Genomic DNA, 26,605 nt, shown 5'->3' on the forward strand with positions numbered 1-26,605 from the left:
TTGTGAAGGCACAGCTGGCCCAGAAACATTCCAGCTGCTCTTCTCCAGAGCAGAGGGCTCAGCTCTGCAAAACCAAGGTGTCCTTCTGCAGAACCTCCAGAAACTCAACTCTGGGCTGCACTGGCCTGTGCACCTGCTGCCTCATCACACCGGATTGGTGCTGAGGAGTTGGAAGCCCATGCCCTGTGACAGCCTGGATGGAGTGGCAGTGAGGTGTGAAGAGTGCTGTGTCCTGGGGACCTGCCTCCTGTGGTGTTCTCACCCCATGGGCAGTGTTTGGCAGGCACCAACAAGTGGTTTTGGCAAGTACGTGCAACATGTTCTGCTCTGGAGCGGGAAGATGCCACAGCTGGAGAGCATTCCATGAAATAGCATCCATGGAATAGCATCCATGGAATAGCATCCGTGGAGTAGCATCCGTGGAGTAGCATCCGTGGAGTAGCATCCATGGAATAGCATCCGTGGAGTAGCATCCGTGGAGTAGCATCCGTGGAGTAGCATCCATGCTGCTATTGCCAGTGTGAATGCTCCGCCTCTTCTTCGTTCTTCAGGGCTACAGGTTTTCTCCAAGGACAAACTCTCCTGTGGTTTATCTTTGCTTTCCAAGTGTCTGAAAGCACTCTCGAGGCCTTCAGGCTCGCAGCAGCCGGCAGAGCACACCATGCTGGGGTCAGTTGTGTCAGCTGGTGCTGGTGTGGGTTTGTCCCCACGCTCGGTGTCGTGGTGCCTTGGTGGGCAGGTGGTGTCCAGCATCAGAGAGGGCCTCGCACAGCCACGGGGCAGTCTCGTGCTCTGGCCTGTGAAGCCCAAGCCCACGATACAAGGCAGGTAGTGAGAAGGTCACCTTCTCATGTCTCCAGCGCTGGCTTTACCCCAGGTTGTGGTCTTTGCTGCAGGAGTCCGTGGTTGGAAATGAAAGCATCTCCTGCATCACTCCACGCTCAGTCCAGGATGATACACAGCCTCTCACATCTCTGTCCCCCACCATTGCCCCTGCACCCCAGGGTGTTTCAGGTGTGGGAGTGCTGATGGGCAGTGCCTCATCTGGAGGGTGCCACGTGCTGCTGGTTCTCCCCCTGGGAGGTGACTCTTGCCTGAAGAGTGTCTTGTGTTGGAATAAAGTGCCTTTCAGCAGCCTGGCTGGCACAGCTGTCCTTCATGGGCTCAGAGGAAATGGGCCTGGAGGTGATTTAATGGTGCAGTGTGGACAGCTGGCTTCTGAGGAGTTCAGCTCCCCATGGGTGTTCAAACAGCAAAGGCCAATCCTTGCAGCGCTTGGGGATAGGGGGATAATAAGAGTTAATGGGGAAACTGAGGCACGGAGGTTTCAGCTCACAGGCGAGGCCATGCTCCAGCCAGGTTCCCAGCCCTGGAGATGTCTTTGGCCCGTCCCTCTTGGCCTCTGCTGCAGTGCATCCCTCTTCCCAGCCACTGACACGTGTTTTTTGGGTTGCCCTTCCCCGGGTGCCTCTCGCTCTCCCCCACTGTGGTGCCGGAGTCCCTCGTGCCCCAGGCGCCAAGGAGCTCTTCTCTCACTTGGCTGCACAATTGGGCTCAGCATCCCAGAAATTCAGGCTTTCGTGCAGGAGCCAATAGTCACACAACCTCCATCCAGAAACCATCATTATCGGCTGCTTGCTTTTTTCTTGGTTTCTTTGAACTACAGCTCCCAGGATGCCTGAAGATATGCAGACATCCCGAAGACAGTGGTTTCCCATAAACTTTTGGGGTTTCATGCTTTGCAAGCAGGAATGTTTTTATTGCATCGCAAATCCCTTCAAGTCCCTCAAACCTCCGTGGCAGCCGCGGGGGCCGGAGCCGGACGCGGGGGAGGCACGCCAAGGGCTTTTCTCTCCTGCATTTTTCCTCTTCTTGCAAGAGGGACCTTTGTAACTCCCTGTCATGGCTTTTCAAGGGAAATTTTGGACGGGGAGGAAGTTTGAAGAAGCCATGGTTTGTCTGTAGGGATGCGTTTCCCATTCTCCTGGCCCTGTTATTTCAAGGGCTGCTAAGCAGCATCCGGCATCCCCATGCACACTGAAGTGCCTTGGGCAAGGTGGGGAGGGGTTTTCACTGAGCTGGGAAGAACTGGAATGCAGGGAAGAGAAAAAGATGCAGATTCCTGCACCAGTGCAATGAGCCCAGGAGACTGGGGTTTAATTCCTGACGTGCTCACAAGTCCTAAGGGAAAACCAGAGAGGGACATTCTTTTTTAGTGTGGACAGATGTGGCTGGAACTGCGGCCTGGAGGGTCCCCACCTCCCAGCCCCCAGCCAGATCCACCCAGGGGCCAGGGCACAAGTTCCACAGGTGCCCCCGCAGCTCTGCATCTTCCTGCAGCCCATCCTGGGACCAGGAGGTGCTGGCAGCGGAGGGGGGTTTGTGGTGTGGGCCCAGCTGTCCCTAATAATCACTTACTCTGTGTAGGAGAGGAGCCACAGAGGGCAGGGTAGCGCTGTGGTAACACGGTGGCGTTTTATGGTGGTGTTCTTCTGACCATTAAAATACTTCAATGAGTTTTTCCTGCCTGGTGCTGGTGCACACCAGTGTTACATCTCATAATCAGACTTGTGGTATTTTGCCCTTCTTCTTTTTCCCTTTGGTTGGCCAACATCCTCCATAGGCTGGGATTTTATAGGTCTTAATTTCTTTGATAGATCTTTACCAGTTTGAGGAACTTTGTGAGTGAAACACAGAGGTACTGGGTGTCCTTGGGGGTCACCAGAACCCCCAACTACCCAGATCCTGCAGAGGCAGCAGAGCCATGGGCCAGGCTGGGTGTGTCGTGGATCACGGAGTGGTTGGGGTTGGAAGGCACCTCTGGAGATCATCTTGCCCAGCCCCTGCTAAATCACAGCATCACCTACAGCAGGTTGCACAGGATGGTGTCCAGATGTGTTTTTAATATATCTGGAGAAGGAGACTCCCCAGCCCCTCTTCCAGTGCTCCATCACCCAAAGGGACAAGTCCTGGCCCTGCTTTGTGCCGTTGCTGAGCACTGAGGCCAGTGGGGTGCTGAGGGCTCCATTTCTGGGCAGCTGTCCTGGTGCCTCTGAGGTCTTCTCCCATCCTTCCCCCTCGCTCTAGGCCCGTGCGAGCCCACCTGGAGACACACCACAGCAGTGTGCCCAGACACAGCCAGCTCCCGTCACCTGCCCGTGCCCATGGCGGCGGTGGCGGCAGGCGGTGTGGTCTGCCGGAGCAGATGGGTGCCAGCCAGCAGCTGAAGCCATGGAGGCTCTGCGGCCGGCTCGCGTAACCACATCACTGCTCCCCGCTCTTGGACGGGCCCGGCCGCCCGGCAGCCCAGAATAACAAGCTTTTCCATTCCTGTGCGCAGCGTGGGACGCGGGGCCATGGAAAACAAGAGGCGGCTCCAGCGCCAGGGCTGCGCTCAGACTAAACACGGGCGCATCCCCCGGGGCGTCTGTCCCGCGCGGGCCGGGGGCTGCAGGCCGGGGTGGCCGGGGCGGCACGCGGGGAGCCCAGCACGGCAGGGTGCTGCCTCACTCACCGTGGGTGGGCTCAGCTGGCGTGAGCGGAGGGAGGTGAAGGTCCCAGGAGGACTGAGCCCCTCAGGAACTTCCTCACCTGTCCCTGCTGATTGCACACGAACGAAGAGATTGGTTGGATTTTGTCCTTTTCTTTCTGTTCCCTGGTATCTTTTTAATTAGGGTAAAAGCGGTAATTGGTAGTAGGGGAATTCTGAAAACCTGGCTCCTGGCAAGACAGGAGCAAGTCTGCACGTTCCTCTGACTTGGCACACAGACAATCCATCATGCTCACACAGCCCGCTTGGAAGAGCCTAAGATCTCTGTCCTGCTGCTCAGGAAGGAGTGATAGATATCTTCATTAAAAACAAGCACAGAGGGAGATGGTAGAATTCTTGAAAACAAGGAAAATGATGGGGATTTTGCCCAAGGAAAGGAATTTTTGACCATGTTATTTTGTAGGTTTTATTTATTTGTTGTCTGTATATGGATGGATTTTTGGGTTTAAAGTAGACTGTTAATTTTGGAGGTGAAGCAGGCTGGGATGTGCCAGTCATGAAATGGTCCTTGTCAATGATCTGGTTCATGGCTGGGAGTCAGAAAAAGATCTTTGCTTACACACAATCATAAGGTCATGGAATGGTTTGCATTGAAAAGGACCTCAAAGCCCATCCCATTCCACCCCTGCCATGGGCAGGGACACCTTCCACTGGCCCAGGCTGCTCCAAGCCCCAATGTCCAACCTGGCCTTGGACACTGCCAGGGATCCAGGGGCAGCCACAGCTGCTCTGGGCACCCTGTGCCAGGGCCTGCCCACCCTCCCAGGGAACAATTCCTGCCCAATATCCCATCCAGCCCTGCCCTCTGGCACTGGGAAGCCATTCCCTGTGTCCTGTCCCTCCAGCCCTTGTCCCCAGTCCCTCTCCAGCTCTCCTGGAGCCCCTTTAGGCCCTGCAAGGGGCTCTGAGCTCTCCCTGGAGCCTTCTCCTCTCCAGGTGAACACCCCCAGCTCTCCCAGCCTGGCTCCAGAGCAGAGGGGCTCCAGCCCTTGGGGCATCTCCGTGGCCTCCCCTGGACTCTCTCCAGCAGCTCCACATCCCTCTGCTGTTGGCCCCAGGGCTGGGGCAGCTCTGCAGGTGGGGTCTCACCTGAGGGGGCAGAATCCCCCCATCCCCTGCTGCCCACGCTGGGGCTCAGCCCAGCACAGGGGGGCTCTGGGTGCTCACGGCTGGGGCACCTCCAGCTCTCAGCCAGCAGCACCCCCAAGCCCTTCTCTTCTTTTCAGCTGTTTTACAGCACCAAATGGCAACACCAGGATCTTAATGTGACAGTGTGACAGGTGTGCAGATCGCAGCCTAAATATTGCTTACAATCTGGAGAGAGAGGAAACTTCCTGATCATCTTACATTGTCCGCAGGATCCCATCTCTTCCAAGTCCTGCAGCCCCTTTTCAGGCCACATTCCTACCCCTGGGCTCTCAGCAGCACATCCCACTGCCTCCTTGCTGTGTCCACCCTTGGGACGCCTCTTGGCTTGTATCCACATGGGGATGGGTTTCCAGCTGGAAGGTGCCTGCTCAGGGGGGAGATGATTGTGGTGCAGGTCCAGTCCCCACAGTGGCACAGGCATGCTGGGGTGCAGAATGACTCACCAGGCTGTGGCACATGTGCCCAGCATCTCTGTCACAGCACAGATGTTGGTCAGAGAGGGGACAGTTGTTATTGTCAAAATGCAAATGAATAAAATTATTGTTTTGAGAGAGAATTTTTAGGGGAAGGACATGCAAATTTACCTTCCATTCAGATTGTGCATTAGTATTAAAATGCAATGTTTGAAAGCCAAAACAAAGGAACATTTTAATTTGGGACTCATCAGATGGTTCCTTCTGCTTGGATTAGCATCATATACTTTGCATCAAATGCTCTAAGTTTGACAAAACTCTGGTTTTCAAAGAAAACAAAAAGATGCTCTAAAAATGCCAGCCATTTCCAGGGACTCTGGCTGCTGTCAGCTGTCCTGAAGTGACTGGCCTGGTGCTGAACACGGGACAGGCCGATGGGAATGGGCTTTGTGGAATTCAAATGGGATATGTGCTTGGGCTCCCTCCTGGATGCTGCTTTAATCTGGCTTCTAAATAGCTTAGAAGAGATTGGATATTAAGAAATTAAGGAAATAAATTAAGGACATTTTCTTTGCTGGAAGAAATGGAAGGGTGCTCAGGCACTGGGAGGGTGGTCAGGCATTGGAACAGGCTGCCCCAGGGCAGTGCTGGAGTCACCATCTCTGGAAGGATTGAAAAATTGTGTGGATGTGTCACTTGGGACATGGGTTAGTGGTGGCCTTAGTGCTGGGGGAATGGTCAGATTTGATGACCTGAGAGGACTTTTCCAACCTTTACAATTCCATGAAAAGCCAGGGTTCTGCTCCAAGGCACGGGACCCCACAGGCCTGGTGGGACCAGAGCTCACCTGGAGGGTGCAGACAGCCCTCACCATCGGGGGGGAACGGGCGGGTGCAGGGTCAGGAGCTGCCCCCAGATGACTGTGGGGGGCTGTGCTGAGGGATGGGTTGTGTTTCTCTCCTTGGCTTTCCATGTAAACACCCTCCAAAGAACACTTGCCTCTCCACAGCACTCGGAAGCAGCTGTGCTGCTTATTTAAGCACACGGTGAGGTATCTCCGTCCCGCTCCCCCTGCTTCCCTTCTCCTTCTTCCTTGGAATACCGACCTGCCTCATGTTGCAGACCAGAAATAGAGACTGGCCACTGACTTGCTAATTGTAATGCAGCCTGATAATGCCAGCTATAATTAGATCAAGGTATCCAAGTGCTTTTGCTGGCAGACGTTTCTGTGACCCTGTTATCATACTTTAAATAGAGGATCCCGTCTGCTCTGCCTGGCTTCTGGCTGCAGAGCCAGGTCCTGCCGAGTCCAGCTTGGCCCTTCCCAGGGAAGCCAGCCCAGCATCAGTCCTGGTGGCTGCATCTGCTCAGCTTGTGCAGAGCCAGGCTTGGCACAGCAGTGCTCACTGACAGGATTTGAGCACTGATTCTGCCCCCCAATATCTGGCAAATGTCAGTGGCCACTGAGACTTCTGTTGTTATAAAAATCCCTTCCCCAAGCCCCCAGTGCCCACAGCTGTGTTGGGCCAATGAAAGGGGCTGCTCTGGGCTGTGGTTTTCGGGAGGTTGCACTCTGACCCATCTTTCCTTTACTGGTTTAGGGTAATCAAAGCAGTGGCTCGTGTCGAACTGAGCTGTGGCAGGGGGAGGAATGGTTCAGGGTCTCAGGATCAACTTGTCCAGAGCTGCAGCCTTGTATCCCAGGGCTGTCAGACATCTCTCCTTGTTCTCTTTTGATGAGCCCTCTACATTCTTTCTTTACCCTCTCATGCAAGTCCTGTCACTCTTTCCCATCTGCAGCATCCCCAAGGTCCCTCTCCCTGGCCTTGGGAAGCCTCAGGCTGCCCAGCTGTCCTGCCCTTGAGCACCCTCCTCGCTGGGTCAGAACAGGCATCCCCACTCTGCTGTGTCCCACCAGGCAGGGTGCTTTGGGTGTGCAGCCGTGTCCTCAGCAGGTGGGTGAGCCGGGGCCCTCACAGAGCTCATCCCCTCAGCACTGCATGAGCCTTTGGCTCCTTCTCTGCAGCACCGCCCTACCCTGGCACATCACGCAGATCCCCAGCGGGGATCTCATGCAAGAGTTTGGTTGGGTGGATATGCCCGAATTCATCCCTTGCTCTCAGTGTGGCTGCCCACAGCGGCTCTGACATGCTGTCTGATCTGTCCTGAGCTTGTCAGGGAGGGAACTGAGACCCCCTTGAGCACCAGTGTGCCCGGGGGAGGGGGAGAGGTGTCCTAATGTCATATCCTGAGGGCAGACCTGGGGCTGTCACAGCAGCAGAGCTCACCAGCTAATCATGGCTGAGTCAGCCTGAGAAGTGGGACACTGAAATCCCAAAGGAAAACCAGGGACTTGGAGAAACTGGATAAGCCAATGCCCCATCCTTTGGGTAGGAGCCAAACCTCCTGAGATGTTCTGCTGCCTTGCTAGCCCAGCTGAGCTCCTGTGCTGTTCCGTGGGGAAGGTACCTCACTGCTGTGTTCTGGCAGGACATCATCCCAGATTCCCTTTTCATAGAGTCACAGAAGTCATGGGATGGTTTGGGTTGGATGGGACCTTCAAGATAACGTTGTTCCACCCCTCTGCCATGGGCAGGGACACCTTCCACTAGCCCAGGTTGCTCCAAGCCCCGTCCAACCTGGCCTTGGATGCTGCCAGGGCTGGGGCAGCCACAGCTTCTCTAGGCACCCTGTGCCAGGGCCTCACCACACTATAAGCAAAGAATTTCTTCCAAACACCTAATCTAAATCTCTCCTCTTTTACTTTAAGACTGTTTCTCCTCATCCTATCACTACGAAAAGTACCCAAGTAAAAGCCTACTCTGCCTCTTTTTTAATCCTGGGCAGTACCTGGGGACTGGGGGGTGCGTGGGGGTTGAGCCTCCAGAGGTGCAGCAGAAGGGCAGTGTCCCATACAGACACTGGGATCATCAGCAGAAGCCCTGGGTGGGTGACCCCAGCAGGGCAGCCCTGGCCATGTGCAATCAGCGTCTGTCCCCAAGCTGAGGAAACACGTGGGGGTTCCTCAGGCAGGGTCCTCAGCGCTTCCCAGCTCACCTGGAGCTAGGGTTTGGGCTTGGGAAGCCCCTGTGGGCATTGTCCTGTGTCGGTCCCCAAAACAGTGACGGAAGAGCTCAGTCTGTGGTTTGTGCCCCAGCCATGGACACTGCTCATGGATTTGGGAGGCTGAGCAGGAGGGATGTCAGCAGAGTGGAGCATGAGGCTTGCCAGACTGCCTGCATGCTCACCCACGAGTCCATGAAGGTTGGAGAGCAGTGGCCCAAACCACTTTCCTGAGTGGTGAGGGCAGGGGCAGGACAGCCTGGCGGCGTGGGGGGGTCTTGGGACTTCCTCCTCCAAAGCTCACCTCGGGTTTGGTGGGACACAGAGTAGTTTTCAGCATCCCTACCTCTGCTTTCTCCCCTTCTCAGTGGGAGCAGGTAGTGAGGCAGGGCCATGCAGGGTGACAGGGGCTCATGGGGACGCCAGCAGGGTTTGGTGGCATGTCATTGCATCAGGGGTGCCACAGCACACCCAGAGCAAGTGGAGGTGAGACATCGCTGCCTTGTGCCTGGTGGTCCCTCCACGGCTGAGCCTGGTACTCCTCACCAGAGCCCGATCCCGTGCACCTGAGCCAGGTTCTCCTTGGCTGAGCCCTGTGTCCCTCGGCCGAGCCCGGTCCCCCCATCTGAGCCCGCACAGGCTCCTGGTTATGTAAAGCCACGCCAAGCGCAACCAGGAGATTCTTCAGTGTCGGAATCTGAGTCACATGGGGCTGTTTTATTTCCCCCTCTGCTAATCTCGTTTCTATAGAAACAAGATTGGGAGAAAAAAAAAAAAATAAAAGAAAAAAAGAGCCAAGCACAGAGCAAACGAGAAACCTGAGGTGATGGGTGAGGGAAGCAGAGGTGGCAGCTGAGGAGGTCAGGCGACGTGGATGGGAGCAGGGGACCCTGTTCAGGATGGGAGTGTGCACAGAGGGGACGGGGACTCTCCCGAGGAGACACTCTGGGATGAGCTGCTGCTCTGGCAGTGGGTGAGCAGAGCGCCAGGAGCGAAGGGAGCAGAGGCTGTGCAGGTGAGTGAGCATCATTCGCGCGGCTCGCGGGCATCTGTCCCTGTCCCTGCAGGGCACAGCCGGGCACGGCTCACTGGGGTCCTGGCCCTGGCTGCTGCTTTGGAGACACTCTCGTGCTGGGACCGTGGTCAGTGGGAAGCGTGCCCCCGGTGAGCGGGGCTTGCCGGAGCGATGTGCGCAGCCAGCGCTCGCCTGGAGGCTGACTGCATGTCCGTGGCCATGAGTCTGTCCTTCGCAAACCCTCTCTCTCCCGAAAGACTGCTCCCTGCTTGGGAAGAACCTTTCCAGCTTTGGTTATTTTCCCTCTGTTTTACCCTAACTGTACCTGTGCAAATAAGACGCTGACAGGAGCCAAACCCCGCAGCCGCAGGGAGCGCAGGGCTGTGCGCTGCCCGGGCTGTGCGCTGCCAGGGCTGTGTGCCCCCAGCACCGCTCGCCCCAGGCACAGCCGCCTTCCCCAGCCCGGCTGCAGCCGGGATGCCCGTGGGGATAAGCCCGGCTCAAGGCTCTGTGTGCAGTGGCTGCTCCCCAAGGAGGGAGGACCAGCTGGAACGCTGCTTGCTTGCCTGGGCTGCCTACAGCCCCTGGCTCATCCCGGGGCTGCTGCCTCTGCTGATGGAAGAGGCTGGGAGCTGCCTGCCCGCATCTGGGTTAGTTCAGAGCCATAGACAGGCACGTGCTGGCTCCCGAGTCTCGGGCTGAGGAGTGTGCAACAAGTGGGAGCTGCTCCTGCCTGGGTGTGCTGTCTTGTGGGATGGATGGCTGGTGCCCGTGTGGTGGGGAGGGCTTTGGCCGGGTGCGTTGGGGGAGCAGAGGTGTTGCTGGTGCTGGTCATCCTGTGCCGGAGCCTGGGCTGGCACTCCGGTGACCTCGGTCATCCCTCACCCGTGGCTCAGTGCCTGCACGGCCGCCGGTGTCCCCACGGCTCCGGCCATGGCAGAGCCGTGCTGTGCCAGCAGGGGCTGAGGCACCCGGGCTCCTGCGGGCACACGCTCGCCCCGGCGGCGGCAAACTGCCAAAAGGCTTTTAGCGGATCACCAGAGGGAGGGAGGGAGGGAGAGATGCGGAGCCGAGGGATCAGGATTTTGCTTGTCATCGCTTCCCAGTTGTGGTGTGGGGGATGCGGCGGTGATTGCGAGCCCCCGGCCGGATTCACGCCTGTGCGCGGCGGGTGAAGCTGGAGGGACGGATCCAGTCCCCGAGTATTTCTGTACTGAGCTTCGGGAAATGTCACTGCTCATCCGCCTGCCTGGCCAGCGAGGGGGTGGAGGGCGGCGCTTCAGCCCCTTGTCCTCATCGCAGGGCAGCTGAGGCATTTGTGTGCGGGGGGCCGTGTCCGGTGCCGGCTCAGCGAGCTGCCGGAGGCACGGGCAGGATGGGGACGGGCTGCCAGCCCAGCATGGCCGTGCTCACGGCGTTCCCACTGCCTCGGCAGGCTGGGGCTTTGGCAGTCACCCCTGGGGGGTTGGACTCCCAGAAAACCTGTGGGGTGAAGGGATGGGCGCAGACTCGTGTCGCACAGCGCATCGGGGCAGTGGGAGCTGTGCCCTGTGCTGAGCTAGATCCTTCCCCCTTGGCCAGGCTGGGGTCCAAGCGCTGCTCTGGGCACTCTGCTCATCCCAGCTGGACTCTCCTGGGCTCTCAGCACACGCCAGGCTGGGGACAGCACTGTCCCTGCCCCCCTTTAGCAGCAGCCTCTGCCTGTCCCCGCCTGCTCTGTTCAGGGTGCTGGGTGCCATGGCTGGTGCCAGGGGGGAGTTTGCCGTGCCAGACCCTGCCCCTCCCTGGGCCTGAAGCAGTGGGTTTAGGGAGGCTTGCGTCGCTGTGCCACAGTGAAGGTCCTGCCCTCTGGGAACGCCAGCTCCGATCTGTCCAGAGCTCTGGAGGGAAGGGCTGAGGATGGGTATCGCTGCAAGAGCCTTCAGCACTGATAATTATTTCTGGGAAAAGATGCCGTGTTCTGACTTAAATGCTGACATGGGACTCTGAACATGTGTAATCTGGCTGACAGATGGCAAGTCATAGAGGTGTGATTTATGATACAGCACAGTAGCTGAACAACCTTCTCTGGTTGTCAGGAGACAATTCTTCCCGGCGCTGCGGTTGGCGTTCCAATTGATGGCTTTTCCCACGTGTCCCCTTGGTGTGTGGGGACTGCCCTGGCAGGTGCCAGCTGTGTCCGCCGAGCCCCGACTGTTTGGCTGCTGAGCTGCTGCAGAGATACCGCTTCTGATGGAGGGCTGGGCAGGTGAGCCCGGGTCCTGCCCGGCCAGACCTGGAGCAGCGCCGTGCAGTGGCAGGGCTGGGGGAGCAGTGGGGCCTTGTCCCCCTCCCATGGCTGGGATGAAGCTGGCTCAAGGTGACAGTGGCACCTGGGGCTGCCTGTTCCTCAGACCAGCACTTGTGGGGCTGAGTGTGTAGTCCTGGTGGGGGAAGGCACCGAAATCTTGCCCATGGGATAAGAGCGCAAGGGGAAGGATGCTGACAGGCACAGGGAGCCTGCCTTACCTGTGTGCCCGCTCCATGCCCTGCTCCTACCTTAAAATCCCTAACGCTGATCCTTCTCAAGGGACAGGGACATCTATTACTGTTTGGAAAGCCCTTGGGAAGTAACAGTGTGGTCTCAACAGCTTCCCCCTCCCTGTGCTAGAGGCTCACCCCCACTGCCACCCACAGAGCCCAGACCCGGCACAGTGCCCAGCGCCGTGGGAGCACCCCAGCCCTGGGCACACTGTGACCTGGGAGCATCCCGACCCTGCCCCCAGGGGCCGGAGTAACCCAGCACGGGAGCTCGGCGGGGCTGAGCCAGCAGCAGGGCCCTGCTGGGGCGAGGGCAGCGGGTCGGCTGCGCTCGCGGCGCACTCACGGCAGAGCAGGTATGATTCATTCCCCTTCTGCAGCACGGTTTATGTAAAGCAGCTCTGTATAAATCGCCAGATGATCTGTAATGTGCTCCTGGCTTCTAATTAGTGATGCTTCTGCTGAAGCTTTGGGGTCTGGCAGAGGTGGGGGAGGCTGGTTCATGGCTGGGTGAGCTGCTAACAGCTCTCAGGGGGGAGGTGTCGGGCTGTCAGAGCCGTCACAGCCATTCCTTTGCCTGGGCTGTGGCTGCTGGAGGTGGTGGCCGGCAGGTCTGGGGGGTGCAATCAGCACCCCAAGTTTCTTGGTCAACTTCTGACACACATGGACTGGCTTGTCTGTCCTGCATCAGGCAGGTCTGAGCAGCACCTGCCCTGGGCTGGAGAGCCCCTTTCTCCCTGTGCCTTCTCCTTGATGCCATGGCTAGGGACTCACAGCAAGGCCACACATTCCTGAGCACCCAGCTGGCTTCTCCAGCCCCACCAGCCCACCCTGCCCCCAGGACTAACTCTCCTCCATCCCTAACCCTGATGACATGTGGCATATTGCCCTGTTTTCCCCCACCAGCTCTTCTTGACAGATGCTGTTGGCTTTGTCCCGTTTGAAGGATGCAGGGGCTGCTCCTGCCGTGCTTGGGCAGGTGGATACATCTGGGTAAAGCTCCTGGCTGTGTAACTCTCCCCGTGGTAGTCACTGCAAGGGCCACCACCGGCACCACAGAGGCACCTGTCACAGGGGCTGCTGCTGCCTTCCTGCATCCGTGCAGGGCATTTGGGATTTCCCAGCCCCTCATCCCTTCTGGGGACCAGTTTGGGAGGGGTGGCTGTAGTGGTGCAGGGGGTGTGGTGGAGGTGGGGTGAGCACAGCAGACAGGGCAGCATTCTGCAGGCAGTCCCCAAATCCCAGGAGATAAACACCCCCAGCACCCTTTCAGCTGGGGCTGGAGCCCTCATCCAGGCAGGGTGGCAGGAGCTCCTCCTGGGCGGGTGGGAAGGGGCAGGAACAGCCAAATGCCGCTGAGGAGGTGCTCTAGGGAACCAGCAGCACCTGTTCCCACTGCCCAGCCCCATTCCTGGGTCAGCCCTGCTCATCCTGCTGTCCACACCGTGCCTGGGGCTGCTGCAGAGCATTGCTGTCAATGCCCACCTCTCACCCCTCCCTAAATGGGATCTTCTCCATTCCAGCTGAGCTCTGACACCGGATCAGAGGAGAGTGAGGTGCTGGGGATGGTGTTGGTACCGGGCTCTGCTCTGTGGGCACCAGGATCACTCCTCTTCATCGCCTCTTCCTCTGGCTGTGAGCGGGGGAAAGCTGGGGTTTGGGTTTCTTGTTGGGTTTCTTTTAAGGCAAACCTCATCCTTTACATCAAAGTAGGATTTTTTCTCAAGAATGTAAAGAATGACCCTGGAAGGTCTGAACAGCTCTTTGCCGGCGGGGACTGGAGAGACAAGAGCCCTCTCCAGAAAGCTGTCTCCACCCCATCCCCAGCAACAGCAATTCATAAGCCGAAAAATAAATCAATAACCAGTTAATGGATTGAAGATGTCTGTGTTTAAAATGTATCAGGGAAAAAACCGTTAGCTGGTCCGGGCTGGCCTAATTATAGCGAGGAAAGGCAGGGAGCTCTCAGTTCTGAGAAATACCGTCTCTTTTTCTCTTTCTTTGGAGGTATTTTGTTTGGTTGAGGCAGAGGAGAGGAGAGGAGAGGATTGGCTTTAGCAATGTGTGTAGGTTCAAAGTTCCCCCCAGCTCTGTCCCCTGGGACCTCTGTCAAATCACTCCTGTCCCCTCCCCTGCCCAGCCCGGGGCTGGCTGAGCGGTGGGAGCAGGTTGTGCTGGCACATTAGAGGAGGAGAGGAGGCAGTGGCTGTGACAGTGAGTGTGGCAGGGCTGGCACACGGCCCCAGTGCCACCAGCCTGGTCGTGTGCCCAAGTCTGGGTGTCCCAGCTCCCCAGGCCGGTCCTCCCTTGCTCCACGCCGGCAGCAGGGCTGCGGTGCCGTGCTCAGCCCAGGCTGGGGGTGCCAGCCCTGGCACGGGAGGCTCTGGGCGCTCCGTGTGCCAGAGGGAAGCGAGGGCTGAGGGTCTGTGCGGGGCAGGCGCCTCCCCAGCCAGTGTCAGCCGGTGTGCCCGTGTGCCAAGGGCTGGGAGGCAGTGCAGGTGTGCCCTGTGCCAGCAGCTCTCCTCTGGGCAGGGCTGGGATGGGGCGGGATGTGCAGCGCGTTCCCGGAGCCCGCGGGTGTGCTTTTCCCAGGTCCCGGGGGCTGCGAGCGATGCTGGAGCAGCCCACCTGGTGGGAAGGGGCTTTGTCAGCACAGACGGGTCCTTCAGCTGAATCCATTTGCTCCCACACATTTCTGTTTCCTCCTCCAAAACCTTTCCGCTGTGGGCTGATTTCCACGTCAATCCTCCTCAGGGAAGCTGTTCCGGTGTTTGGGAGCCCCGGCTGGGAGGCCACAGGGGCTCCAGGGTTTCTCTGAAGGAATGAGTGGCCTCTGCTTTGGTTCTCTCCCCCGATGTGTCCCTGACTGTTTCTCCGGCGCTGGCTGCCCTGTTGGAGTTTGGGGTGGAACGCACAGCCTGGGGAGGTGATTTTGCTGCACAGGGAGCAGAACCTGGCGCTCTCAGCCTGCCAGACTGCAGCTCCAGTTTGGCTAACAAGGACCTGTGCTGGTCCTGGCCAGCTGAGCAATTCCCAGCCTGCTGCTGCTCCTCCACTTCCCACCCCCAGCACTGGTGCCCCCCGTCCCGGTGCCGCTGACCGCTGCGAGCCCCGTCCTTGCAGCGCTGAGCACCTCCCGTGCCGTGCCCTGCGTGTGCCGCTGGAGCCGGGCTGCAGTGCCATTAACGCCTTTCCTCTCCCCTCCCCAGGTCGGAGAGCAGCCTCGCTAGGTTTGCCCACCGCTTGTCGGTGAGGCAGAAGCAGGAGAAGAGAAGGAAAGCTGAGCATGGCTCAGCCGAGCTGTCTGCCTTCCGGCCCAGGTCTCTGAGCATTGAATGGTAAGAGCTGCAGGACAGGGCTGGGGGAAGGAGCTCCTGCCTCTCCAGTCGCCCTCCTGTCCCCTCTCCCCACTGCTGCCACTGTCGAAGTCATGTCCCATGGGACAGGATCCCTTCAAACCCCTCCACCTGCTGCAGAGGCTCCCCAAGGTATCAGCCCAAACATCCCCAGCTGAAGATCTGGCAGGGCTCATGTGGGTCATGGAAGTGTCTGCTGAGCTGGGGCACACGAGCACACAGCCTCTGGCAACTCCCACCACTGGCCCCTTCCCTTCCCTTCCCTTCCCTTCCCTTCCCTTCCCTTCCCTTCCCTTCCCTTCCCTTCCCTTCCCTCCCCTCCCCTTCCCCTCCCCTCCCCTTCCCTCCCCACAAGGAGCAGGAATAAGGAGCTGTAGGGAATGGGAGCTGCTGGAGGATGCATCCCCTGGTCCCTCCCTGCCCAGTGCACCTCTATGGGATCAGCCAGAGCTGAAAGCCACAGTGGGATGGCCTCAGCCAGAGTGGGAACTCTGGGATCTGCAGTGACACTTCAGGGACTCCTCTCTGTCACTGTGCCCAGAGTGAGCAGTGAGAAGGTCCCAGGCTATCCCAGCTGTCTGGGGCAGCCCCATGTTCCCGTCCCAGAGGGATGCAGGGCTCCCTCCTTCCCCGCTGCTGCGGTGCCTGGGGCCCCTCGTGTGAGCACAGGTCTCAGAGAGCTGTCCCCACTCGAGCAGGGAGCCGTTCGTCCTGGGTTTCTGAGCTCTGATGCAACAGTCTTGGAAGCAGATCACAGCCAGCCATCCCAGCCTTAGAGGTGACCTGCTAAGGATATTTAAAAGAGCTGGAAATTGCATTTCTTTCTGCTTCCTTAGATGGATAAAGGAGGGTAAAACTTAAAAAGAATAAAAAAAAAAAAAGAAAAAAGAAAAAAAGTGAAATGCTTAGAAATTGCAAGAATGTCAAGTTTGGTTTTCAATTTCCCTACTTTTTTTGGAGATCTTTCTGGCATTTATTTTGTGTTCTAACACTTCAGTGTGAGGCTGTGGAACCCTCCTCAAAAGCTTCTTCTATCTGTGAGGTTCCTTGATCATCAAAGCTCACCAGGTATTAATGAACCAGACAAAGAATTCAGGATATTTGGGGACAGACTGCTTTCTTCTCCACTTACAGAACTTTCTTCCCTTTGCTGGGCAGTTGTCATGAGGAAACCTGGTCTGCAATTACTCTCAATCTCCCAAAGAGACAAATATGTGAATTTGTAATGTAGCAAATAGGGGAACAAGCAAAGAGCTCGTTAAAAACAATCAGAGTTTGTCTTTATTCATAACAAAGAAGCATGAGAAGCCAGTAAATCTCTTTTCTCTCGAAATGTCTCTTTGAAGGCCCTGGGTCCTGGTTTAGCCCTGTTGGGGGATATTTGTGGTACATTTTCCCTTACTCCATAGCATTTTCCTGGGGGAAACCATCTGTCTTGCATTTGGCAAACCACCTTGTGCAGCAGCACTCGCAGCAGTGGTAGACGATGCTCTTTTAGAGGGATCTTGTAAAGCAGCCTGGGAAGGAGCTCTGGGTGAGGAGGGAGCGCCTTTGCCTTTGGTTTGCCGTGTGCCATTGCACGGGAGCTCGGGGCCCTGAGGCTGGGAGAGACGGACCTGATGTCATCCCCACCCTGCAGGGACACAGGCACAGCCAGGCAGGGCTCCCACCCTGTCCTGGGGGTTTCATCCACGGCTGGAGACACTTTGAGCTGGATCAGACATCACCCTGCAGCCAGGGTCGGGCTGCTGGAGCTCAGGTGCTGGCAGGGCACAGAGGAGGGGTCACCCCAGAGGGTCGCAGTGATGAGGGGTGGCAGCGGGCTGAGGACCCTGCCTGCTGCCTGCTCCCACCCATCTCACATGCACAGGTCCTCAGAGAGGCATTCAGAGATTTTTCCAGCCTCCTCTGCAGCCGTGACCTTCTAAGGGATCTCCCGGCCCATGGTGTGAAGCAGCTTTTCTGTGTTCCTGTACATCACCAGGGATCTGTGCTCATCACAGTGGCATCAGCTCCTCAGTTAGTCACTCCAAACCATCCTGGGCTGCAGGTGAGGCTGCTCCTCAGTGCTCTGGCTGATGGGAAACTTGGCTCCTATCCTGGCAAATCTACAGGTGCCTAGTTTGTCTTGCAGAGCAAATACCTACCTGCATCCAATCTGTCTATTTACAACCCAGGGTTACCACTGCCTCCTTTCACCTGCCTCTGCACAGAGGTGAGCACCCACACTGTGTGTGACAGGTTTGGCTCATCCCACATGGGTTGGAGTGGCATGGAAGAGCAATGAACCATGTTCTCCCAAATTAGCATCTTCTGAGAATCCTGCCCATCTTAACCCCAAGGCTTGAAGGCAAGGGACAGCTTCTCAACCTGCTGTTACCTGTTGCCAAGGAGGGGGTAGAAAAGCACAACATCATCTGTGCTCTTTGCTTTGAAAAGCTGGGTGTCAGTCTGGGGCAGGGATTAGTGTTTCCTGCTTGAAATTCCTACCAAAGCATTGTCAGTACAACCCATCTCCACACAGGGCAAGCTGAGCCAGTTTTCCAGTGTTCCCAGTTACTCAGGTGCTCAGGTAGGGGTGGATGGAGCTGAGGTAGAAGAGAAGGAGCTGTACAGGGTCACAGAGTCTGCCTGACACTGTCTTCCTGCAAGGAGCACAGCCAGGTAGGACAGGACACAGATGCCTTCATCTCCCCTTAGCCCTTCTCCAGTGCCAGAGGCCCTGGGCCAGGAGGTGCAGTTGTTTGCTGCCACAGTGAATGAGGGGCTGGACGCCCTGTGCTGCCGACTGCCCAGCCCAGGGATGCTCCCAGGGCAGGTCTCACAGTGCGTGCGTCCATCTGAACACATCTCCCTGGCTCGGTGGCTGGGACACGCTGGTGGGCCGTGCTCCCCCAGGCACAAGGCAGCTCTATTCCCATGGCACGTGTTCCTGTGCTGCACCAGGCCGGCGGAGCACGGCCCTGCTCCCCAGCCCGGCCAGCAGCGAGCGAGGCCCTGTTAGTTCCACTTATTAAAAACAAAATTGCTGGGGGGAAGGGAGAGAAGGCAGAGAAAAAGTGAAGTATTGAGGAAACACTTCTTTCATTCATTCGTTGTTTACTGAAATAAATACTTCATTATTAGGCCTTTTTTAGGGTATTTTTTTTTAAAGCCAGCGCCACAAAGTCCCCAGTGTTTGGGCCTGTGAATGTGCCGGATCACCTCAGCCCATGTCTCCCTGTGCCGGTGTCCTGCTGCCAGGAGGTGCTGGAGAGGAGCTTTCCCAGTCTTTGGGAGAAACCTGGGGGCTGCACATGTCTGGTTTTGCCCAGGTTTGCTGATTCCCTTCTCCTCTTTGCTGGATGGTCACCAAGGCAGCTCGTGCTCCAAATGAGGCAAAACCTGGTAACTGAGGCAAGGAAGGATTTGGGATTTCGTTTATTAAAGCTCTGCTTCCTGTGGTCTCTGGTCCTAATCTAGCTCCCAAGCACAAACACCACAAGGCTACTAAAGCTCTCTTGGCTTGAAGCCCTCCACGTTCTGCTGTTGGGGTGAAGGTGGTGAAAGCTGGTGATTCCCATGGAGACCTCACACTGTCCTACAGCAATGTCAAGACCCCACCAATCCCTGTTCTCCCCACTTAGAGTGAGCTGAGGCCTCCTCTCCTCCAGTGCCTGTTACCTGAGATGAGCTCCACATTTATCTTCCCACTTAAGTGAGCCCTAATCCAATAGAAGGGCTGCGATCCCTGGCTTGCTCTGTGTGTGCAGAGCTGGGAGCCTCTGTTCCCTCTCGCATCCTCTCAGCTCCATTGCACATTGGGAGTTTCAGCCCTGGCAGGTTCGTCCCTCTGGAATGCTTTTGTCCCTTCCTTTTCCTCTCTAGCTCTAGCTCTAGCTCTAGCTCTGGTTTTCCTTCTGCTATTTGCTCCCGGGTTTGCCTTCCCCCACACTCCTTTTGCCATACTCACCACGTGCTCACCCTGATTTCCCTCTGTTTTCTTCTTCATTGCTTACTCACTGCTCGTTCTCTTTGGGCTCCTCGAGTTTTCCCTGTCAGACAGCCTCCCTATGCTCCGTGGTCGGAATAGCCTATTCCCATGGCGGCTCAGGAAAAATGCAGCGCATTCCTCCCTCCCGCCATGCCGTTATCTCGGTTCTGCTCCTTGGCTGCCCACCACGAGGCTGCAGCCGTGCTGGCAGCAGCGCGTCTGTGCTTGGCGACAGGCGGCTGCCGGGCTGGGCCCTGCCTGCGGCTTGTTTCCCTGCCTGACCCTCGGCACGGCGCTGGGTCCCAGCTCCTGGCTGCTGAGAGCTGGGATGTGCGGGGAGCAGACCCCACGGGCCCAGGTGGAAGGTGCCAGGCGAGCAGGAGCCCCCGGACACGGGAACTTCGCTGGCACCGTCTGGTTGGTGGAGGTGGCACATGCGACTGCTGCCGCGCTCTGCCTCCTGCTTGGCTTCGGTTCTGAAGCAGAAGGTTTTTAAGGGAACTGTTTTCATGGAAGTTATTTAAAATGTCCTAGTGTAATATTTCCCCTCTGAGTGGTCTTGAGCGGTGTGGAGGTTCTCCCTGTACGGCTGGGCCTGGAATCCCTGCTGTGGAATCCCTAGCATTGCTGCAGTGGGCAAGCAGACAGGTGACCTGTCCCCATCCATGAGGTCCTCCCCTCCTGGCACCAAGTGCCGTGGTCCTGGTGGAGCTGCACGGCTCTGGGGAGGTGCCAAGCTGCTGACTGATCCACCCCACTGTGCCTGATGCAGTGCATGGGAGTGCTGCTATTGCGCTGCTCACTGAGAGCCTGGTGCTGTTCCCACAGCTGTCCACGGTCGTGTGGGACTGTCCCCAGAACTCTCTGTGTGACATTTGTCCCTTTGCCAGAGTCAGCCAGCACAAAGTGAGTTGTCATCAACATTTTTGGAGGCAAAGAGTAGCAGCACCATAAAGACGGCGGGCTCAGAGCTCCTCCAGGTTTCACAGCCCTACTCGAGCTGTCTCACTCCAGAGAAGCCTTGGAGCTCTTTCTCTTCCCAGACCAGGAAGCTCTTAGCCTGAGTGAGGGAAAACAAGGAAAATGAGGCCCTGAGCCTGCCAGTGGAAGGGGAGGAATGCAAGAGCCTGGGAGCTGTGGGGGCATGTGGGAGCAAGGAGATGCTCTGGGCAGGCTGAGCTGCGGGCACCGCTTTGGCAGCACTTTCTGTGGGTGAGCCAACCTTGCCGCCAGTGTCACCTCCCCCGTCCCGCCGGTGCCAGCCTCGGATCCGAGGTGACACACAGCCCCCAGCTCGGCTGTGCCGAGCACAGGTCCCGGCCGGGCCGGCGCGGTGTTGAAACGAAACGCGAGGCGCTTTGTCTCAACTGGGAGCGCTTTAAGCCCTCGCTCGGGAACAATGGCCAAGCTATGGGGTCATTTGTTCTGGTATTTCAGCAGCTCCTCATGATTTATGGGATGTTTTGTTCTGCTGCTTGTCTTAGCTTCCCCCTCTCCACCCTCCCCGTCTCCATCCCTTCTCCATTTCAGCTCCTCCTCCCCCTGTTCCCAATTCCCCTAATAGCTGTGGAGCCTCTGTGCCTTATGAAGTCATGGTATCTGTGACTTATTGAATTAGCCGGGTGGGAGCTGGACTTCCACACCGCGCCGGGCTCTGCCAGGGTGTCCGGGCTGCCGGGGAGCCGGCCTGCAGCAGGGCCCCTTGCCCGGGGCTCCGTGCAGCCGGAGCTTCCCCCTGTGTGGCAGATGGATGTTGCCATCAGCAGGACGCTGCAAAGTTGCTTTAGAGGCAATAAAAGTGGTCAAGAGGAGCTGCAGCCCAAGCGAACAAGGAGGGCTCTGTCTGCAGAGCCACCCTTGTGCCAGGGGCTCTGCTGGCTGTCCTGGTGCTGCCATCCCTCCCAGCACACCTCTCCGGGAGTGAGGTGGGTGCCAGTTAGGGAGCCCCAGAGTTCCTGGTGCTGAACTACACATGGAGCAATGTGGTTCAAGGGCTTGGTTGTGTGCCCAGCAGCCTGGGCATGGCCATGGCCAGTGCCTCTGGATGTACGGGGGGAGCAGGGGTCCACATTCCCCTCCCCAGAGCTGGAGGGACAATGATTTAACAGTGACTGTGAGGGACACGCAGAGGGGGTGGGGAGGAGCGAGCCCTCCAAACATCTCCCTGAAGGTCAGGTTAACCTCAGGAAAACATTGCAAAGGAATAATTTACTTGTGGACGATCACTTTTTATCCTCATTTGCTGAGTTGCCTGCAGGCGAGCAGAGGCTGGAGGGCAACTGCTGGTCCCGGTGGGACTGATGTGGTGCTGCAGCCACTCCTTAGCCCGGAGGGGGCTGTGGCAGAGGAACCGTGCTCCCTTCAGCTCCGATTCTGCCGCCTCGTGCTGCCAGCGGGGAGCCGGGAGCATCCTGACCTGTGGGTGCAGATGGGAATGGAAAGGTCTTGTGCCTCCCCTCCTGATGCCACAAGCCTCTGCGAGCCCAGCTTTCCTCCTCTTCTCAGGAGAGGCAGCTCAGCTTGTGATTATGCTGAGAGTGGAGAGGTTGGGAGCAGAGCGAGGCCTGGACCCTCTGTGCTGCTGCAGGCACCAGCTCCAGCAGGTCCAGCCCTCATCTCCATTTGTTTCTCATGTCACTGCAGTGGGAGAAATTGAGCCCTCTGGGAAAGCAACAGAAGGAAAACATTCAGAGAAGACTGATGTCCAGGTTCTCCCTGTCTGGGACCAGAGCCCTCAGCCACATCCCTTCCTCTCTGAGAGCATAGGCAACAAATAACATTTAAAAGACAAATATAAAATATTGTGCTGATTTGGTGCTCTGGCCACTTCCCTCTGCTGGTAGCTGATACCTCCAGTAAGATTATTTCTCAGTCCATTACCCTCAGCGCACTTTAATTTCTCTCAAAAAGCCCAGTTGCCTGATATTTTTTGTTTTATTGTCATCATCACTCTGCCATTTCCCGTGGCCAGGATCTGCAAAGCAGGATGGATGCCTTGGTCCCTGCTGAAGAGTGTGGAGGATGCTCTTCATCCTGCAGGATCTCCACTGGTTCTTGTCCATACCTGGAAGGTGCCAGTGGGTTTCCACAGCAGGCAGCCCAAGCCCCATGGATGTACTGGGGGAATTGCAGAGATGTCACAATCCTTGGCATGGAAGGGAATCCTCCTGGGTGTCTCAATCTCAGTGCAAGTCAAGCCTTTCCACACCACCTGGTATTCCCATGGAATCATAGGAAGGTTTAGGTTGGAAGAGACCTTAAAGCCCATCCCATCCCACCCCTGCCATGGGCAGGGACACCTTCCACTGGCCCAGGCTGCTCCAAGCCCCGTCCAACCTGGCCTTGGACACTGCCAGGGATCCAGGGGCAGCCACAGCTGCTCTGAGCACCCTGTGCCAGGGCCTGCCCACCCTCCCAGGGAACAATTCCTTCCCGATATCCAGCCTAAACCTTTTGGTGTGAAGCCGTTCCCCCCTATTCATCACTACATGGTGCCAGTGCACCGAATTTGGAGGGTCTTTGCTCTCCCAGTCCCCTTATCCAGCACACAGAAGTATCTCAGTATATTTCTTTTAATGGAATATCCATAATAGTCCTGGTTTCCTACTGCTGGTCAGGTCATCTCCAGCCATGACCCTCCTTCTCCATGAGGCAGTTTGGACTTGGGGAAGGGCAGTGTGGAGGAGTTGCGTGTCTGGAGCAGCTCCAGCAAGGGCAGCAGCTCGCTCCAGTTCTGGAATGCCAGGCTGCACTTTGCTCCATCCCCGGGAGCAGATGGGATCACTGCTCCTGCTGCTGATGCTGCTGGAGACACGGGGTCCAGAAACACAGAAGCGTGGACATATCCAGATAGTCCTGACAGCTGGCGCTTCCACGGTATTCCAGTACCTCTAATCCCTCCTTGTCCCTTGAACAGTTGCTGTTGGGCAGGTTTCCTCTCCTCTTAGTTTCCTCTGGCAGAGACAATTCTGCCTGCCAGGGCTTCAGCAACCTCCTGTTTATCTTCCTGGAGAGTGTCTCACAGTGCCAGGTCAATATTGGATCTACTGGCTTGGATGCTGGCAGGATGGGCAGCGCTCTGTGGGGAGGCCAGGCAGGAGGGAGGAGTCAGCCCAGGACACTGGGGCAAGGAGGACCATGTCCTTGTATGTGCTGGGAGCTCTTCCCACCTTTGATGGAGTCTTCCTGCACACTGACTCTTCCCCGTGCCTCGTGCTCACCCTTCCTCTGTGGGCTGGATGCTTTTCAGGGAAGTTGTGAGCCCAGGTGGCCTCCACATCTGCTGAGCCTCGTGCCTGGTGGAGGTCAGAGAGAGAAGCTATGTTCCCTTCCTCTCCTGACTTCCACATTTCCTCCCTTTCTCCTCAAAATTGAACTATTCATCCATCTACCCCAGCAGTTCCCCCCCCAGGGACATTCCTCTCCCTGTCTCACTTTGCCTTTGTTGCCTTTATTTTCCTGCTAACAGGGAAGGTCAGACAGGCGTGAAGATCTTCTGCCACAAGGAACTGCTGGGCAATGTGGAGGAGAATTTTCCACATTGGCAGTGCCAGATAGTGCAGATCTGACAGATTTCAGGCCAGGAAAAGGCAAGGTTCATGCCTTGCTTTGTCCAAAGTGGAACTGGACACCTGGGGGCAGCTGCCAGTGTCACCCTGAGAACCTGCATGTGGTCTCCACTCTGCCCACGGTGCAGAGGTTCACCCGGGCCCCCTCCAGGGGTGTTCAGAGTCTGGTTTCCATCCAGGGAGTGTCCCAACAGGGCCTGCCAGGGCTCATCAGGCAGTAACTGGGAGACAAATCTCCTGCCTGTAGTCAGGGTAGGGTTCTTACCAATGGTTTCATACAATCACAGAATCATGGAATGGGCTTTGTTTCGCCTATCCCTGCCCTGGAGAGGTCTGAGCTCTCCTGAGCCTTCAATCACAGAATCATGGAATGGTTTGGGTTGGAAGTGGCCTTCAAGATCACCTTATTCCACCCCCTGCCATGGGCAGGGACACCTTCCACTAGCCCAGCTTGCTCCAAGCCCCGTCCAGCCTGGCCTTGGGCACTTCCAGGGATCCAGGGGCAGCCACAGCTTCTCTGGGCACCCTGTGCCAGGGCCTTACCACCCTTTCAGGGAAGAGTTTCTTCCTAATACCCAATCTAAATTTGCCTTCCTTCAGCCTAAAATCATTCCCTCTTGTCCTATCACTTCCTATCCTTGCAAAAATTGCCTCTGCTCCCTTTGGGCACTGGGAAGGGCTTTAGGGTGTCCCAGGAGTCTTCTCCAGGTGAACACCCCCAGCTCTCTGTCTGTCTCTAGAGCAGAGGGGCTTCAGCCCTTGGAGCATCTCCGTGGCCTCCTCTGGAATCTCTCCAACAAGTCTATGTCTGTCTTGTGTTGTGTTCTTGATTTGCTGTAAAAAGCTGTTTTTCCTGAGCTTTGGAAAATGAACGCATGACCTTAGATAGTGTTTGTTAAGCACGGCCACAGAGCAGCTGCTGGGATGAGCAGAGCTCTGAGGAACATCTCTTCTTGGTGTTATCAGGGTGGGCTCTGGCCCACTGCCCCGAAAGGAGCCACCATCACCTTGGCTGGGACTCTGGCTTGTTGAGCTGTGTCTCCGTACAAACCCTGCAGGTTTCTGAATGCGGGGCTGTTGAGTCCCCTGAGAGGGCAGGGGCTGCAGGATGACCTGGCACCGTGGTTACTCACCTCTTCCCCTGGTCTTGCTTCTCCTCTCCACCCCCAGACCCCACGTTTAAGGTCAGAACCCAAACTGACTGACCAGAGCTTCTGAGCTTCACCCACTGCAGAAAGGTACCTGTGGTACCTGGCTTCTCCTGGCCCTCTGAGCAGCTGAGGACAAGAGCTGGCCCTCCTTGTCCCTCAGCTTCTCACTCTTTAAAAGGAGCGTGGCAGCATTGACCTCCTTTTCCAGGCACTTGGGCATTCCTGCCCATGGAGAGGCACTGGAACTAGATGATCTTTGAGGTCCTTTCCAACCCAAACCATTCCAGGATCATGAGATTCTATGAGAGCTGCTGGTGAAGGAGCTGCTGTTGCGCTAGGACATCTGGCATCCCCCAGACCCGCAGATGACCTATGGGCTTGCCCTGAGCTCCAGGCTGGCAGGTCACGTTTTTCTGGTAGGCTTTGTACATCAGCTTGTGCTGGCACTGAAGCTAAGAGCACCAAGGTCAAGGTTTCTGTACTGGAAGTGGTGTCCGGAGAGGCTGAAACTTCTGCCCAGGGAGCAGGTACTAAAACAGTGTCTTTTTTCATCTCCAAACGGTGTTCTCATTGCTCAGCATCTTCACTGGGCAGGAGGAGGCGATTACTGTGGTCAGAGGCAGTGACAGGAGCAGAGGCAATCTGGGGAGATCCAGGTAGGTGTAAGCTTAACCCAAATTCTTGTGCATTTAAATGTCACTGTGCCCTGGAGTCGTAGGGAGATCACTGCCCCTGTGTGCTGCAGCCATGAGCCTCTGCAGGCCTGGCCTGGATCAGAGCACACAAGTCACGAAGGAGTGACTGATCAGAGACTCCTGGGGGGATCAGTCCCCGCTGTCCCATGCCAGGGACCAGCCGCACGGGCAGAGGCACCGGCTCAGCCTGGGCTGCGTTGTGGTACCGGGAGGGGCTGCTCTGCCTCCAGATCTCCTTGGGAAGTGGGACTGGGTGAAGGCAAGGGCTTACTGGTGCAGATTCTTCGAGGTCTGGCATGTGCCTGTGTCCCCATCCTCCTGCTCCATCCTCCCTGCCCGAGCCGGGCTCCAGAGCCAAGTCCTGCTGTGCCCGCAGGTCTGTGCAGGCAGGCGACCTGGATTGGGTTTCCTGTGCCCTGAAATCCCACAAAGCACTGAGCCAAATCCTGGGAAGCAAGAAGGCTGCTTCTGGACACAGATAAGCTGCTGTGACATTTAGGCAGTGCTCCTGCTGTCCCTGTCTGTGCCTGGTGTCCCAAGTGGGGTCTGAGGGAACCTCAGCTGTGAGCACGCTGCTGGAGCTCTGTGAGCGAGGAGCTGGAATTCCCGGCAGAGCACCCGCCTGATCTCTTTGCAAGTGGAAGATGGATGCTGCCAAGAGATCCCATCCTCCCAGCGCAGTCCTGGCCCTGCTCTGCTCCGGTCATGAGCTCTGGAAGGTTCGTGGCAGGCAGGGAAGTTTTGCTTGTGGAGCAGAGCTCAACTCGGGTGAACTTCACATGAACTCGGGAAGTTTCTTTGGCTGTTTTCTTTCCTGATGATGCAGGCAGGTCAGGATCAGGATGCTGCACAGCACAGGGACCCAAGGCTGCCTTCCTTGTGCACCAGCATGATCCCCTCATCCTTCTGAAGTACAGGGGCAGCTCTGATCTCTGCTCTCTGTGACAGGGACAGGACCCAGGGAACGGCTGGAGCTGTGCCAGGGCAGGGTCAGGCTGGAGATCAGGGAAAGGCTCTTCCCCCAGAGGGTGCTGGGCACTGCCCAGGCTCCCCAGGGAATGGTCCCGGCCCCGAGGCTGCCAGAGCTCCAGGAGCGTTTGGACAGCGCTGCCAGGGATGCCCAGGGTGGCGTTGTTGGGGTGTCTGTGCAGG

The 26,605-nt window shown here is 57.2% G+C and overlaps 1 protein-coding gene across 13 annotated transcripts in view; it reads left to right on the forward strand.

Annotated features, from left to right (window-relative positions):
- The window catches only part of LOC125334257 (ankyrin repeat and fibronectin type-III domain-containing protein 1-like), a 247,550-nt gene that overhangs the window by 190,932 nt on the left and 30,013 nt on the right, over positions 1-26,605 (forward strand). For 7 of the 13 annotated variants that reach the window (XM_048320937.1, XM_048320939.1, XM_048320938.1 and 4 more), the window contains one exon: positions 14,920-15,048. The exons of 4 other annotated variants lie outside the window; for them this stretch is intronic. In XM_048320937.1, the coding sequence (XP_048176894.1) occupies positions 14,920-15,048 (129 nt within the window). Of the gene's footprint in view, positions 1-8,868; positions 9,191-14,919; positions 15,049-26,605 lie in introns of those variants that run through there. 2 more of the 13 variants (XM_048320945.1, XM_048320946.1) reach the window with 2 other exon arrangements.

This window comes from Corvus hawaiiensis, chromosome 16, assembly GCF_020740725.1.
Source record: "Corvus hawaiiensis isolate bCorHaw1 chromosome 16, bCorHaw1.pri.cur, whole genome shotgun sequence".
NCBI lineage: Eukaryota > Metazoa > Chordata > Aves > Passeriformes > Corvidae > Corvus > Corvus hawaiiensis.